This window comes from Hypanus sabinus, chromosome 11, assembly GCF_030144855.1.
Source record: "Hypanus sabinus isolate sHypSab1 chromosome 11, sHypSab1.hap1, whole genome shotgun sequence".
Classification (NCBI taxonomy): Eukaryota; Metazoa; Chordata; class Chondrichthyes; order Myliobatiformes; family Dasyatidae; genus Hypanus; species Hypanus sabinus.
Window position 1 is genome coordinate 56,398,451 of NC_082716.1, and position 17,870 is coordinate 56,416,320.

At 41.0% G+C, this 17,870-nt stretch overlaps 1 protein-coding gene across 3 annotated transcripts in view; it reads left to right on the forward strand.

The window, feature by feature from the left end:
* The window catches only part of dnai4 (dynein axonemal intermediate chain 4), a 94,808-nt gene extending 77,504 nt beyond the window's left edge, over nucleotides 1–17,304 (forward strand). For 2 of the 3 annotated variants that reach the window (XM_059984372.1, XM_059984374.1), the window contains 2 exons: nucleotides 915–1,065; nucleotides 13,583–17,304. In XM_059984372.1, coding sequence (XP_059840355.1) covers nucleotides 915–1,065; nucleotides 13,583–13,690 — 259 coding nt within the window. In that variant the 3' untranslated portion in view covers nucleotides 13,691–17,304. The remainder of the gene's footprint in view (nucleotides 1–914; nucleotides 1,066–13,582) is intronic. The other variant, XM_059984373.1, reaches the window with a different exon arrangement.
* The last annotated feature ends 566 nt before the right edge of the window (nucleotides 17,305–17,870 follow it).

The window sequence follows — 17,870 nt, forward strand, 5'->3', positions numbered from 1 at the left end:
TGTTGGAGATGCATCTATCATTCAATACATTCAATGTGATTGTGCCTTTTGAATTTAAGCACTTCTCCAGCTCATTGCCAACCACTGGCATGTCTTATTTGGCACTGTTATTCCAGTAATCTCAACCACTAACGATTACAGTGATAAAGGTTTAGATTACAGTGATAAAAATCCTGATATTCTAGGGTCCATCAACTGCTTGCAAGGATTCCGAACTGCTTTGAGTGAAATAAAAAGTAGACCTTGTTTCTAATCAGAGTAAGGGGAAGCAGCTCTTGCATTCATGCAGACAAATGGGACTCATCCTGACATGCTTGCAAAAGTGTCTTTAAGAGACTTCTGGATAGATACATGGAGCTTAGAAAAATAGAGGGCTATGGGTAACCCTTGGTAATTTCTAAAGTAAGTACATATTCGGCACAGCATTGTGGGCCAAAGGGCCTGTACTGTGCTATAGTTTTTCTATATTTCTGAATTCTGAAGTAAGTCACTTATCAATCTGAAACATAGGTTGTTTAATTTGCCATTGATACTTGCAGTAGTTTCTCTTTTTTTTATTATTGCCTGGTATGGAATTTGCTGCACTGTTCTCAGGACAACCCGAAAGTCTTGACAGTCATCAAATTATTCTGTACTGCAGTAGTATTGGTTGCCATATCTCATTAATATATGCAGCTTTAAAAGGTGGTGAATCCCATATATATTAAGAGAAGTTCAGTATGTAACTCAAGATTTTAACGTTGGGCAGAGATTTCATCTAACATTTCTCAATTTGGACTGAAATACCATTTAAGAAATAAAATAGACCTCAAAGTTCATATTCTGTGCATTTCTAAACTTATTTTTGCAGTAAGCGCAACATACTAATGCAAATACACAAATATTATGTTTTATTTTGTTATATGCTTTGGTAGATTGGATCCTATTATTATCTACCCAGCCACGGAAGGAGTAAGGTTGACTACCATACTCTTTGCTAAGAACACAGATTGCATTCTCGTTGGTGACACCAATGGACAGGTCACAGTATACCAGCTCAGTAATATGTCTCCAAATGAAGAAACCGTAAGTTCCAATTTAGATGTTGTGACTTATATAAAATTATCCGTATAAAATATGTTCATATAAAATATTAACATTTTCTTCACTCTCAAGATGTTGAACATTTAAGTATCTATAAGAAAAGTTATTAATGTTATTTTATAATTTTGTATTTCCTTGTAAAATTATAGATTTCCATATGAATATTCACAGGTTTATAAATAAAATTGTCAAAAGTTAGAGGATCTTGGATGAGATACAAATGACTCAAATGTCAGTGACAAGCACTTTGGAACTAGTGGCCATCGTTTATTAGTTTTAAATTAGTTATGGAAAAGGATCAGTCTTTCATTTTCAATGAATTAGTTGATTTCACGTATTTCATTGAAACCTATCAAATATTAAACAGCTAGAGTGGACATGGGAAATGCTTCCTCTAGTGAGGAATCCTACGACCAGAGGACAAACCTCAGAATGCAATGATAGCCCTTTAGAGCAGAAGTGAGGAGGAATTTCTTTAATCAGAGAGTGCTGAATCTGTGGAGTTCATTGCCAAAGATGGCTGTGAAGGCTGAATCACTGGGTATATTTAAAGCAGAGTTTGATGGGTTATCGATTAGTAAGAGTGAGAAAGTATACGGGGAGAAAGAAGAATGGGTTAAGTGGGATAATAAATCAGCTATGTCGGAATTGCGAAGTATACTCAGTGCGCTGAATGGCCTAATTCTACTCATATATCTGATGGTCTTATACTATGATCTAGAATTTAAAGTATTAATTGGAACAATGAAATTTTGACGGTATTAAATAGGAACTTGTGAAAGTCAGTTGTGAGTAGGTTGCTTCTGTCATGATAAGGCCACTCTTAGGTTGAATTAGCAACCGCTCAAAATCTCTCTGGGTAGTCTCCGACCTGATAACATAAATATTAATTTCTTCCCCTCTTCTTTCTTTGTCCATATTCCATTCTGGCTCCTGCCTTATCCCTTTTCGTCATCTACTTTTCTCTCCCTGGTTTCCCTCCTCCCCTTTCAACCATGGTCCACTCTCAAAAGTTCAGAGTAAATTCATTATCAAAGTACATCTATGTCCTCATGTACAACTCTGAGATTCATTTTCTTGTGGGCATAGTCAATAAATTCATGATAGAATAATAAGTATAATAGAATCAATGAAAGACTGCACCAACTTGGGGATTCAACCAGTGTGCAAAAGACAACAAACTGTTCAAACGCAAAAAAGAATAAAAAATAAATAAGCAATAAACAAGAGATGAAGAGTCCTTGAAAGTGATTCTATGGGTTGTGGGAACATTTCAATGATGGGGCAAATGAAGTTGTTCACTTTGTTCAAGAGCTTGATGGTTGAGGGGTAATAACTGTTCCTGAGACTGGTGGTGTGAGTCCTGAGGCTCTTTTATCTTTTACCTGATGGCAGTAGCGAGAAGAGAGCATAACCTGGGTGGTTGGGGTCCTTAGCGATGGACGCTGCTTTCCTGCGACACACTTTTTGTAGATGTGCTCAATGCTGGGGAGGGCTTTACCCATGATAGACTGGGCCATATCCACTATTTGTTTAGGATTTTCCATTCAAGGGCATTAGTCCATACCAGGCAGTGATTACTCTCCAGTAAACATCCATTGAAGTTTGCAGAGTTTGATATGCCAAAACTTCGCAAATTCCTAAGGAAGTAGAGGTGCTACCATATTTTCTTTGTAAGTGCTGGGTCCATGACAGGTTCTTCAAAATAATAACACCAAGGAAGTTAAAGTTGCTGACTTCCTTCACCTCTGATCCCCGATGAGGACTGGTTCTTGGGCCTCTGGTTTCCTCCTCCTGAAGTCAGCAATCAGCTCCTTGATCTTGCTGACATTGAGTGAAGGGTTTGTTGTTATGACACCGCTCAGTTAGATTTCCATTCTCCGTCCTATATGGTTTCGCCTATGACAGTGGTGTTGTCAGTAAACTTGAATATGGCATTAGAGCTTTACTTAGCCGCACAGTCTTAAGTGTAAAGTGAGTGGAGCAGGGGCTAAGCACACAGTCTCGTGTTGCATCTGTGCTGATGGAGATTGTAGAGGAGATGTTGCTGCCAATCCAATCTCATTGGGGTTTGCAAGTGAGGAAATCAAGGATGCAGTTGCACAAGGACGTATTAAGGCCAAGGTTTTGAAGCTTATTGATTAAGCTCTCCTCTCTTGCCAGATTCCTTCTTCAGTCCTTCACCTTTTCCACCAAACAACCCCTAGCTTCTCACTTCATTCCCCTTATCTGGTCTCACCTATTACGTGCCAGTTTGTACTCCTTCCCCAACCTCACCTTCTTAATCTGGCTTCATCCCCCTTCCTTTCCTGATGAAGGCTATTGGCTGAAAATGTCTACTGTTCGTTCCTTCCCATGAATACTGCCTGACCTGCTGAACTTTGTGTGTGATACTGTGTACTCTGGAGTAAGCTGCTCACAGGCAAAGGAACATCTGCAAGTCAAAGGGTTTTAAAAGTGAGATAGAGAGTTAATGATCTGCATGTTTCAGTTACAGTGAAGGGCAAGTTTGGCAGAAGTATGGAACCCTAGGTAACAAGGGATATTGAGGTTCAGGGCAGATAAAAAAGATTCATAGGTCAAGTACAGGCAACACACACAAAATGCTGGTGGAACACAGCAGGCCAGGTAGCATCTATAAGGAGAAACACTGTTGACATTTCAGGCCGAGACCCTTCGTCAGGACTAACTGAAAGGAAAGATAGTAAGAGATGTGAAAGTAGTGGGGGGAGGGGAAAATGCGAAATGATAGGAGAAGACCGGAGGGGGTGGGATGAAGCTAAGAGCTGGAAAGGTGATTGGCAAAAGTGATACAGAGCTGGAGAAGGGAAAGGATCATGGGACGGGAGGCCTTGGGAGAAAGAAAGGTGGGGGGGGGGAGCACCAGAGGGAGATGGAGAACAAGCAGAGTGATGGACAGAGAGAGAGAAAAAAAAAACAACTAAATATGTCAGGGATGGGGTAAGAAGGGGAGGAAGGGCATTAACGGAAGTTAGAGAAGTCAATGTTCATGCCATCAGGTTGGAGGCTACCCAGCTGGTATATAAGGTGTTGTTCCTCCAACCTGAGTTTGGATTCATTTTGACAGTAGAGGAGGCCATGGATAGACATATCAGAATGGGAATGGGACGTGGAATTAAAATGTGTGGCCACTGGGAGATCCTGCTTTTTCTGGCGGACCGAGCGTAGGTGTTCAGCAAAACGGTCTCCCAGTCTGCGTCGGGTCTCACCAATATGTAAAAGGCCACACCGGGAGCACCGGACGCAGTATACCACACCAGCCGACTCACAGGTGAAGTGTTGCCTCACCTGGAAGGACTGTCTGGGGCCCTGAATGGTGGTGAGGGAGGAAGTGTAAGGGCAGGTGTAGTACTTGTTCCGTTTACAAGGATAAGTGCCAGGAGGGAGATCGGTGGGAAGGGATGGGGGGGACGAGTGGACAAGGGAGTCGCATTAGGAGCGATCCCTGCAAAAAGCAGAAAGGGGGGGAGGGAAAAATGTGTTTGGTAGTGGGATCCTGTTGGAGGTGGAGGTAGTTGCGGAGAATTATACGTTGGACCTGGAGGCTGGTGGGGTGGTAGGTGAGGACAAGGGGAACCCTATCCCGAGTGTGGTGGCAGGCGGATGGGGTGAGGGCAGATGTGAGGGAAATGGGAGAGATGCGTTTGAGAGCAGAGTTGATGGTGGACGAAGGGAAGCCCCTGTGTTTAAAAAACAAAGGCATCTCCTTCGTCCTGGAATGAAAAGCCTCATCCTGAGAGCAGATGCAGCGGAGCCGGAGGAATTGTGAGAAGGGGATAGCCTTTTTGCAAGAGACAGGGTGGGAAGAGGAATAGTCCAGGTAGCTGTGAGAGTCTGTAGCTTATAGTAGATATCAGCAGATAGGCTGTCTCCAGAGAAGGAGACAGAAAGATCAAGAAAGGGGAGGGAGGTGTCGGAAATAGACCAGGTAAATTTGAGGGCAGGGTGAAAGTTGGAGTCAAAGTTAATGAAGTCGACGAGCTCAGCATGCGTGCAAGAGGCAGCGCCAATGCAGTCGTCGACGTAGCGGAGGAAAAGAGGGGGATGGATTTCAATAAAGACTTGGAACATGGACTGTTCCACAAAGCTAACAAAAAGGCAAGCATAACTGGGACCCATGCAGGTGCCCATGGCTACACCTTTTGGAAGAAGTGGGAGGAGCCAAAGGAGAAATTATTGAGAGTAAGAACTAATTCCACTAGACAGAGGAGAGTGGTGGTGTTAGAGGGGAATTGGTTAGGACTGGAATCCAAAAAAAAGCGAAGAGCTTTGAGACCATCTCAGTGGGGGAATGGAGGTATGTAGGGACTGGGCGTCCATTGTGAAAATAAGGTGGTGGGGTCCAGGGAACTTAAAATCATTGAAAAGATTCAAAGCGTGAGAAGTGTCACGAACATAGGTGGGAAGGGATTGAACAAGTGGGGATAAGGCAGTGTCAAGATATGCAGAAATGAGTTCAGTGGGGCAGGAGCAAGCTGAGACAATAGGTCTACCTGGACAGGCAGGTTTGTGGATCTTTTGTAGGAGGTAGAAACGGGGAGTGCGGGGTGTGGGAACTATGAGGTTGGTGGCAGTGGATGGGAGATCCCCAGAGCTGATAAGGTTGGTGATGGTATAGGAGACAATGGCCTGGTGCTCCTTAGTGGGATCATGATCAAGGGGTAAATAAGAGGAGATATCACAGAGTTGTCACTGTGCCTCAGCCAGGTAGAGGTCAGTACGCCAGACAACAACAGCTCCCCCCCCCCCCCCCCCTTATCAGTGGGTTTTATAGTGAGGTTGGGATTGGTGTGGAGGGAGCGGAGTGCAGAGCATTCGGAAGGAGTGAGGTTGGAATTGGAACAGGGTGTGGTGAAGTCAAGACGGTTGATGTCCCATCGGCAATTAGCAATAAAGAGATCCAGAGCAGGCAGAAGACCAGAGCGGGGTGTCCATGAAGAGGAGGAGGATTGAAGATGGAAGAAGGGGTTATCGGTGGGGGTAGGAGAGTCCTTTGCCAAAGAAATAAGCTCGGAGACGGAGCCAGTGGAAGAAGAGTTCAGCGTCATGGTGTACGCGGAACTCACAGAGGTGTGGGCGAAGGGGAACAAAGCTGAGGCCCTTACTGAGGACAGAGCGCTCTGCCTCAGAGAGTTGAAGGTTGGAGGGAATGGTGAAGATTAGAGGGGGGAGGGCGGCTGGTGGTGTCAGTGGAGAGGGAAGGGTTGGAGTGAGAGGAAGATGGAGCCTCTGAGGGCCCAGGAGCTGACAATAGGATCTGAGGGAGAGGGGATGGCAGAGTGGTGGTGGGGGAAGGGGAGACGGGAGTCACAATTGCAGCATGTGAAGACCCGGCCTGGAGTTCAAGGCTGGAATTGCAGTCGGTGGTTGTGCAATTGCTTTGAAGCTGTTCAGGCAGCTGCATTATTGTGACTCCCTGGAGGAGTATAGGGCTGCAAGGAGTGTACTGAAGAAGGAAATCAGAAGGGCAAAGGGGAATAAGAGATCGTGTTTCCAGAGAAGATTAAGGAAAATCCAAAGGGATTTTGTAAGTATGTTAAAGGGAAAAAAACAGTAAATTGAAAGAGAATAGGGCCCCTCAAAAACTAAAGTGGATGTATTTCTATGGAGCCAAAGGAGATGAGTGATGTTCTCCTTAGTCAAACAAAAGATGTGCGAACTATAGACTTATTTAGAAAGATAGTAGTTGATTAGGAATAGGCAGCATGGCTTAGAGACAGAGTAATACAGCTTGGAAACAGACCCCTTGGTCCAACTGGTCCATGCTGATCACACATCCTCCCGGGTGGTTCCAGTTGCCTGTGTTTGGCCTATAACCCTTCAAGCCCTTCCCTTTCACTTTCTTATCCAAATGTTTCAAATGTACCCCCCTCAACCACTTCCTCAGGCACTCAGGAAGCTTATTTCAGGTTCCCTTTGTGTAAATAAGTTACTTCAGGTCTCTTAAATCTCTTCTCCCACCCCCAATCTTGTATCTGAACCCTTCAGTTTCAGATTTCCCAATCCTGGGGAAGTGATTGATTGTCCACCCTATCCAGATCCCTCATGATTTTATAAATTGCTCTGAGACCACCTCTCATGCTCCTACACTCCAAGGAATAAAGACCTAGTGTGGCTAACCTTTCCCTTGAACTCAGGCCCTCTGATCTCTCTGCACCCTCTCCAGTTTGACAGTGTTTTCACTATAACAGGTAGACCAAAACTGTACATACAGCAATACTGTAGATGTTATCTCTCTAACAACTTGTATAATGGAACATACATAATATCTCTGCTCCTAAACTTGAATCGTTGACTGAAGGCCAGCATGCTAAACACCTTCACCACCCTGTCTAGTTGCACGGCAATTTTCAGCAAACTATGTACTTGTACTCCCAGGTCCCTTTGTTTCACAGCAATTATCAGTGCCTTGCCATTCACTGTATAAGCCCTATCCTGCTTTGTGTGCCCAAAGTGCAACATCTCACACATCCAAGTTGAAATACATTTGGTATTCCTCAGCACATCTCCTTAACTGACCAAGATCTCATCAGCCATGACCTCCCATGCACAAAACCGCATTGACTATTCCTGATCAGAACTTGATTATCTGAGTGATGATAGATCTTGTCCCTCAGAATTCATTATAACCCCCATCACTATCAACAAAATCCTTCATTTAGTATTGTCAACACATTTCCTAATTATGCCATGTACATTCACATCCAAATCACTTATATACAAAATGAATAACTGAGATCCCAACATTGACCCCTGGGTCACCCCATTAGTCAATTCTCCAGTAAGAGAATCGCCCTTCAACCATCACCCTCTGCTTCCTATCATTGAGCCAATTCTGAATCCATCTTGCTAGCTTTCACTGAATCTTGTGTAACCTAATCTTCCAATGTAGTCTAGCCTTCAGGATGTTGTCAACTGCCTTATTAAAGTCCATATAGACAATTTCCACTGCTCTACCTTCATTTATCCCCTTAGTTACCTCTTCAAAAAACTCCTAAAGATTCATAAGCCATGACCTCCAAAGCACAAAATCACTCTGACTATTCCTGAACAGGCCTCAATTATCCAAGTGATGGTTGATCTTGTCCCTTGGAATTCCCTCCAGTAACTCCCTACAACTGAAGTTAATTTTACTGGCCTGTAATTCTGTAGCCTTTCCTTGCTACACTTCTTAAACAATGGAACACCATTAACTACTCTCCAATCTTCTGGAACTTCACCACTGTCTATGAAACAAATGATCTCTACAAGAGCCTCGGCGATTTATTTCTTAGCCTCCAAGGGGGTGAATACTTTTTATAGGCATTTTACTGAACCTCCTTCTTGACTTTTCTTTTACTACTAAAAAATCTCTTGGGGCCAATCTTAGCATTATCAGCAATATCCTTCTCAACCTGCTTTTTGGCAATCCTAATTTCCCTTTTGACTCCTCCAATGTTACAGTGGCCTCATCTTGGCAGTAGAGGAAGCTATGGATCGACATGTTGGAATGGGAATATGAATTTTTAGTTCATGGGAGACAGAAAGAAAAGTAACTATGTAAAGACTAACATTACTTGCTTCTGAACAAACAGAGTAAATTAGAACACAGAGGAGCACAGGAACAGACCATTCAGCCCAAATGCTGTACTGAACTGATTAAACTGGTAGTTAAATGCCTAACTAAAGTATCCTGTATCAAAGTCCCTCTGCATTTTCACATGTCTAACTACACCCTATCCTCATTATATGCGGGGGATACGTTCCTCACAGTCGACGCATAATGTGAATAATTAATTAAGTGGAGAAAACAGGGATGTGTTCTGGAGGGCTTCCTAAGTATGTTTTATCTGTAATTTATTCACATTTCCATACCACAAGGCAATATTCATATTATATTTCATTAATTTAAGGTAATATTCAACGTAATAAATCATAGAAAGTTAACATACTAGGGTGTACAGTACTCAAGCCCTTAAGAGCGCGGGGGTTTAGTGAATGGCAAACTAAGAGAGGCTTCATCTTATAGTTTCCTTCGGCATTGGAACACATAAGCAAAGTCAATCTATCCTTTGCTGCCTTGAAACCTGACGCAGTTTTTTCATCTTTACTTATCTAAGTACGTTTCAGCATATGCTTCCAAAAAGGCCCAGTCTCGTTTGCATTAAACACCTGCTTTGGTGTGATGCCTAACTCAGCTATCATAGCCTGCAACTGCACAGGGTAGCGTTCAGCAGCTTCATGGTCAGCACTAGCTTGCTCACCACACACAGCTAAGTTGTGAAGCCTGTGATGATTAACAAACTTAGAAAACCATCTCCTACTTGCATTAAAGCTAACAATATCACTTGACACTTCCTCACTGGCCTCTGAACAAAGGCGACCATAAATTTCCAAAGCTTTCACAGTAAGATGATCGGAACTAAGTGTTGCTTTTTTCTTTGTTTCATGCTCAATGTACAAACTCAACATTTTCTCCATTTTTGTCATAATCGGGTTACGCACTTTGGTAACAATCTTTGAGGACACTTCTGGTGAATCAATCACTGCACTTTTTAATTTCTCAGCATTTTTCTTTGTTTCTGATCGTGGACTCACCCGGGCCCATGTAGTGTCCCAGAGCTGTGTTACCTTCACCTGACGTGGCCCTGTTTTATAATTTCCAACTTTTTTTCAAGTGTTAAAGTGGTTCTCTGCCATTTGGCTGATGGCCCAGGACTTGACATCGGACGCTTAGGAGGCATAGTTAAATATTTGAAAGCACAAAATCACTGCACCATAGGTAAAAACAACAAAAGTTTAAGAGCACAAGATCGCGCATCCCTACGTTACCAAAACCAATGCGAGACTGTGAGGCATGCGCACGTGACTTGTATTGGCGGGAAAGCAGTGCTCCTCGCATAACTGAGAGTTTAGGACGCATATAACGATGTCGGTAGCAATGGGGGGGGGTCATCGCATAACTATGAATCCGCATTGTCTGAAGACGCATATAACGAGTGTAAGAACCTTTTAAATAACTTTATTGTATTTGTCTCCATTACACCTCCCCACCCCCATGGCAAGGCTTTCCAGTGCCACTCTGTTTAAACAAACACTTGCCTCCATACATCTTAAATGTATGTCCTCTAGGACAATTTAAAGCTGAAAAAGAAAATACTGGGTCAATGCCTCTCATAATTTTAAAAACCTCTATCAGGTTTCTCCTCAGCCTCTGCTACTCCAGAAAGATGATACAAGTCTGTCCAAACTTTCCTTATAGTTCATGCTTTCTAATCTAGGCAGCAACCTGGTAAACCTCTTCTACACCCTCTCTGAAGCCTTGACATACTTCCTATAATGGGGTCTCCAGAATTGAATGCAATACTCCCGATACCGAATGTTTAAAGGACTAGGTAAGGTGTATGTGGAGAAGATGTTTCCTATGGTGGGGATGTCCAGAACTAGAGGGTACAGCCTCAAAATTGAGGGGTGACCTTTAGAACAGAGTTAAGGAGGAATTTTTTAGCCAGAGATTGGTGAATCTGTGGAAACCAAGACAGTGATATATTTAAAACAAAAATTGATAAATTTCCTGATTGGTCAGGGCATCAAACGTTATGTTGAGAAGACAGGTGCAGAGAGTTGAGTGGGATCCAGGATCAGTCATGATGGAATGGCGGAGCAGACTTGATGGGCTGTATGGCCTAATTCTGCTATAAAACTACAATATAACTTCCTGACTCTTGCACTCAGTGCCTCAACTAATAAACGCAAGCATGCTGTTCCCCTTCTTAAACAACCTATTAACTTGTGAGGTCACTTTCAGGGAGCTAAGGACGGGGCCCAAGGGTCCTGCCGTTAACCGTGCCCTGTCCCATTACTGTTGATCTCCCAAAGCACAACACCTCACATGTGGCTGGATTGAAGACCATAAGCCAATGGAGCAGAATTGGGCAATTCGGCTCATCATGTCTGCTCTGCCATTCCACCTTGGCTGATCCATTTCCCTCTATATTGAACTGGGATAGAAGAACCTTTATGTATGTTAATTTTAATTGCATTTTGGGTTTGGGGAAAATGTCTGCAAATGCTCCTCTGTCCTAAGCAACAAACAAAATTCTGGAGGAACTTAGCTCAGGCAGCATCTCTGGAGGGAAATAAACAGCTGAAGTTTTGGGTCAAGAGCTTTCATGTCGGGGTTCATTCAACCCGACTACTGGATCCTCTCTGAGTTATCTGAAGAAGGAGGGTATGATTATTTTTAATATATATTTATTATCAGGGAGGCTAAGCAGGTGCTACACCTTGCCCAGTGAAAGGAAAAGGAATGCCTTACACCTCCATTGGTAGAGATAGATCTCCACCCCACTACCCTTAGCTTAGCTCCCCAATCGGGATCATGTGAAGCCATGGAAGCAGGTGGTGCATATCACAAGTCCCAGTTATGTGACCACTAATACCAAGCAGACAATCTCTGAAAAGTATTGATAATGACTGCAGTCGTCCATCTTAAGACCATAAGACATAGGAGCAGAATTAGGCCATTCAGCCCATCGTGTCTGCTCCACCATTCCATCATGGTTGATCCCAGATCCCACTCAACCCCATACACGTACCTTCTTGCTATATCATTTGGTCCCCTGACTGATCAGGAAATGATCAACTTCCACCTTAAATAGTCTCATGGATTTGGCCTCCACCACTGTCTGTGGCAGAGCATCCCACAAATTTACTATTCTCTGGCTAAAAGAATTCCTCCTTACTTCTGTTCTAAAGGACCACCCCTCAATTTTGAGGCTGTGCCCTCTAGTTCTGGAAATCCCACCATAGGAAACATGCTCTCCACATCCACCCCATCTAGTCCTTTCAACGTTCGGTAGGTTTCAATGAGATCCTCCCATATTCTTCTAAATTGTAGTGAATACAGGCCCAAAGCTGCCAAATGCCCCTCATATGTTAACCCTTTCATTCTTGGAATTGACCTGGTGAACCTGCTCTGGACTCTCTCCAATGAGAGCACCCCCTTTCTGAGATATGGGGCCCAAAACTGTTGACAAAACTCTAAGTGCAGCCTGACTAGTGTCTTATAAAGGTTCAGCATTATCTCCTTGCTTTTATATTCTATTCCCCTTGAAATAAATGCCAACATTACATTACCACAGATCAACCTGTAAATTAGCATCTTCAGTCCCGCATTCTTTGCCCTTTTGAATTTTGCCTCTGTGGTACAGCTTAACTCTGCTCTGTCTGCATTTCTACCCATTGGCTTGCCATTCTTTAGATTCATGTTACACCCACCATCTACTTGTAAATGTGCTGGCTCATCCTCAGCTATATCATACTAGTTCCTGTCCTCCTGTCATATTAGTTTAAACCACTCCCAACAGCTCTAGTAAACCTACCCACAAGAATATTGGTCCCCCTCGGATTCAAGTGTAACCCGTCCCTATGATTGACAAACATCCCACTAATTTAATCAATCAATTTGTATCACATCCATTCAAAGATTATTTGTATTCAGCAGGTTTGTTATTAATAATATTAATTTTATTGACCAAGTGTATTTCTACAGCTATCACCTCACTTCACATTCCTACAGAGACCAATTGCCTTCAGAACAAGCTTGTGGCCCCTTCTATGTCTTTGGGGAATCAGATCAATTATGGTTTTCTTAGATTTCTTTAACCGAGGTGCCTAGTCTGTTAGCCCAATTATATGACAGGAATACTTGTTCTCATGCAGTATGTTTGTGTCATATCTTGGGACAAAAATATTTATTCCCATAGATTGCAAGGATAAAGAGCTGTGAACTGCATTGCCCTCTCAGATTGCAAAATAGGGATATTTTAATCTGAATTTCATTTCCAAACCTTCATTGATGTCACGTTTGAATATTGTAAAATGATACTTGTCACAGCTATATACATTTGCACAGTGTGCCACTGAGATTCCAAAGAAGTCATTTGGTGAAATGGCTCTAATCTCAACTAATGAAAATGTATAAGCAGCCAGTTTGTTCAAAAAAAACTGTCTTGATTTAAAATCTATCACTTTCACTTTCTAATGAAGATTATTTAAAGGTATTTTCACTTTTTGAATCCATGCTGGTTGCTGGTCACTGGCTTTGTCACATATAATATATATCCTCAGCATTTTCATCTCTTGTTAAAGAATGAGTAAATAATTTGTAATTTATTCTGAATGTCTATTTTTCCTGTTCCAATTTATTGGATCAGCTAAGATTTCATCATTTTTCTCAGAATAATGATTAGCCCATACAAAAGCAAAAGATTCCTGATGCTGGAAATCAAAAAATAAAACCAAAATTAGCAGAAATTTGGGAAATGTTAGTATTTCATGTCACTGATCCTTCACCAGAACTCTTTGTGCTTGAGAGGTTAGGATAAGTCTATATTTAGTTTTAAAGTTGTAAGACTTGGTCTGAAAAGGGACACAAATCTAATTTAATCTAATCTAACCTAGTTGTTAATGATGTTTTTTTTTCTTTCTTGCACAGCTACCCGTACTAAATAACATCATTATGTCAACACTGGCCAGCCAATTGGTTAGTGAATCTCGTGTAATGGAAGAACACATTAGTAACATATGCAACACTTATGATTAATTAATGTTATGTTTAATACAATTGTTAATTTCATTATTTTGTACATTTAAGTAATGTGAAGATTTGATTGTATTGCTTGAAGTATTTTCATCATACACTAAATATCTTGCATTCCCCAAGAATACTAAGCAATTTCACTTTGATTTACCGTCAAATGATTGTAATATTTTATTCTGAAAAAGGTGGTTTAAAAATGATTCATTGATATAGAGAACTTGTGTGATTTTGACCAGCTAAATTAAAGTATGTTAACAATTCATGATGTACTTAACTCCTTTTTGATATTTAAGTAGGGGTACTTAAGTGATAAATATACGCAATTTCTGAGTAAATTTGATTTTAATGCTATCAGATGAGATTAAAGTCGGTATTTAATGATTTTTCTACCTGAAAACAAATTGTATGTGGGGAGAAAAAGATAAGATATGGATTGGTGTTATGACAACGTCTTTGCGGGTATTGTTTCAGGTTGCCATAACACCAGTCATTTTCCCAAACAAATATACATCACTTATAGAAATTCTCTCAATTAATCTTGAAGGAAATAGGATTTTGTTGCCGCTATTGAACCACAGCATTTTAAAACATAGCAGATTGAAGTTAATTCAGTACTAACACCTAAATAACATTGGATAAATATTCATATTCCCTGATTGACAAGGTGGATCACTTGCTCATTCTGTTACTTCAAAACACTGAAAATCAGCTGGATTCTATAATGATCACTATGAGATTATCATCCAGAGAGTGTAGGTGACAAATGATCTTTTCTTAAAGAACTATTAATTTTTTAAAGTTATAAATCAAAATGAATGTTTTTAAAAGATGAAACTAAAGCTTTGGATAGTTAATAGTAAAATATTCTGAATATTTTTTAGTTAAGGAGCTTTTGAAGAGTTGTGAGCAAACAGATGTAGTTACGTATTTAAACACTACAGTCACATTGGCTTGTGTTTAAAGGACAGCAGTCTAAAGTCAGAATTTACTATTGATTCAGTCAGTTTATCCAGATTGCTTATCCTCTGGCGATGATCTTTGTATCATCAGTGGGGACAGGAGAGGTTCCGGAAGATTGGAGGGTTGCAGATATTGTTCCCTTATTCAAGAAATAGCCCAGGAAATTATAAATCAGTGAATCTTATTTCAGTGGTTCGTAAGCTGATGGAGAAGATCCTGAGAGGTGGTATTTATGAATATTTGGAGAGGCATAATATGATTAAGAATAGTCAGCATGGCTTTGTCGATGGCAGGTCATGCCTTACAAGCCTGATTAAATTTTTTGAGGATGTGACTAAACACATTGATGAAGGTAGAGCAGTAGATGTAGTGTATATGGATTTCAGCAAGGCATTTGATAGGGTACCCCATGAAAGGCTTATTGAGAAAGTAAGGAAGCATGGGATCCAAGGAGACATTGCTTTGTGGATCCAGAACTGGCTTGCCCACAGAAGCCAATGAGTGGTTGTAGACTGGTCGTATTCTGCATGGAGGTCGGTAAACCAGTGGTGTGCCTCAGGAATCTGTTCTGGGGCCCCTACTCTTCGTGATTTTTATAAGTGACCTGGATGAGGAAGTGAAAGGATGTGTTAGTAAATTTGCTGATGACACAAAGGTTGGGGGTGTTGTGGATAGTCTGGAGGCCCATCAGAGGTTACAGTGGGACTTTGATGGAATACAAAACTGGGCTGAGAAGTGGCAGATAGAGTTCAACCCAGAAAAGTGTACAGTGGTTCATCTTAGTAGGTCAAATATGATGGCAGAATATAGCATTAGTGGTAAGACTCTTGGCAGAGTGGAGAATCAGAGGGATCTTGGGGCTCAAGTCCATAGGACACTCAAAGTTGCTGTGCAGGTTGACTGTGAGGTTAAGAAGGCATATGGTGTATTGGCCTTCATCAATTGTGGGATTGAGTTTAGGAGCAGAGAGGTCAGACCCCACTTGGAGTACTGTGCTCAGTTCTGGTTGCCTCACAAGAGGAAGGCTGTGGAAATCATAGAAAGGGTGCGGAGGACATTTACAAGGATGTTGCCTGGATTGAGGAGCATGCCTTATGAGAATAGGTTGAGTGAACTTGGGGTTTTCTCCTTGGAGAGACGGAAGATGAGAGGTGATCTGATAGAGGTGTATAAGATGATGAGAGGCATTGATCGTATAGATAGTCAAAGGCTTTTTTCCAGCGCTGAAACAGCTAGCATGAGAGGTTACAGTTTTAAGGTGCTTGGAAGTAGGTACAGAGGAGATGTCAGGGTAAGTTTTTTTTAATGCAGAGAGTGGTGAGTGCATGGAATGGGCTGCTGGCGAAGGTGGTGGAGACAGATATAATAGGGTCTTGTAAGAGACTCCTGGATAGGTACATGGAGCTTGGAATAATAGAGGGCTATGGGTAACCGTAGGTAATTTCTAAGATCAGGACATATTCAGCACAGCTTTGTAGGCTGAAGGGCCTATATTGTGCTGTAGGTTTTCTACGTTTCTAAAAATGTCCATTTCTGTCATTAATCAGTCTTATGTTCAGTTTTTTTGATTCAAAACTTCAATACTATGATAAAATTTAAAATATTCTTGTTGAAAATATTCAGCAAAATCATTACAGAACCTTTTTACTTTGAGATGCCAAGCAAGCTAGGTTTATTGTCATTCTTCAGTACAAAAGTGTAAAGGAGAACAAAGTGATTGTTACTCACAATCTGATGCAGCATGAAAAAAGCTCAATAAGCATATAGAACATAATAAAAGCACAATAAATATGTAGTTTCAGAAGCTATGGTCTCCACAAGCCCTGATGTCAACGTCATTGAGGCTGTCTGGGATTACCTGGAGAGACATCAAAAATATGCAGAACTGTAGCATGATGCCTGGAACAACCTACTAGCCGATTTTCTTATAAAACTGCACAACAGTGTACCCAAGGGAATTGATACAGTTTTAAAGGCAAAGGATGGTCACAGCATTTTTTTTTACTGTTTATTGCTCTTTATAGCATTTTTTGACCTTTTAATTTCATTATTGAAAGCATCTTAGCTTTACATAACATGTGCTTAAGTCTTTTGCTGTAGTGTAAATACATACAGCTTATAAACATAGACTGATAGTATGTGTATAATGTGACACCAGGTACTGGAACATCTATATATAAGGTGACCTATAGGAAATGATGAAGTACTGTAAATGAGGTTGTGGTGGAGTGGGTTCACAGACAGACCAGCCTGACTTCTTGGGGGGGAGTAACTGTTGTCCTGGCATTGATACCTGTGTAGCTTCTTCCCTAATGGAAGTAGAACAACTTTATCAGTTGCTAGATTGCTAACAAAATGTGACTAATGGAGCAACAAATTTAATTAACAAAAATGATTTCACTGTGTACCTTTCATTGGAAAAAAAATGAATAACAATATATTTTTATGGTAGAGTATTGTGGCTTTCTTACTCTGTAGGAGTGATCCTTGACACTGAGCACTTGTACATGATTATCTAGTGCCACACAGTGGTAACTAATGCGGATTCAAGTTCTGTTGTACCCATTTACAATTTGAATGGTCTTCGCCACCAAGAGAGATGAAAAGTTATGATTATATCAACATGGACTCCAGTTCCTCGTATTAAGTGATTAGAAAATGCTTTGGCTTTACCTTAAAATTAAATTGCTTAGTATTGATTCTTCACTGAAGGTCAGGAAAGATAAAAGACTAAGAATTAAACTATAATGATCAAATAAAGCTAGAAAGCAAAATAAAAGAATCCATTATAATTTGTTTTAAGTTTTCTGCATCTATGCAAATAGTGTCTATTCGTACACAACACAATGCTATTTGCATCGGTAGTAGTCAAGGACTGTTCTTTAGAATACCTTACATTGAATATACAAGGAGATTTAGATATTAGATAACCTTCCCTAAAGCCAGGAATTTTATTCCTTAGTGTTACAATTTGCTGACAATTCTGAGCGCCCAAGACCATCATCTTTGTATACAGTTAAAAACAATAAAGAACCTCATTTTCAAAAATGCACCGTGCCTAAATAAATTCTTCATAAAATCTTATTGGAATCAAGAAGCAAATAATTAATCTCCTCTTCCTCCTCAATTTCTTAAGTAGACGTGTGGTAGCTTATAATCAAAGCCCCTCCAATAACTTGTTGAAATGGTTATAAACAAGGTAAAATTTAAAGATGTTCAGCCT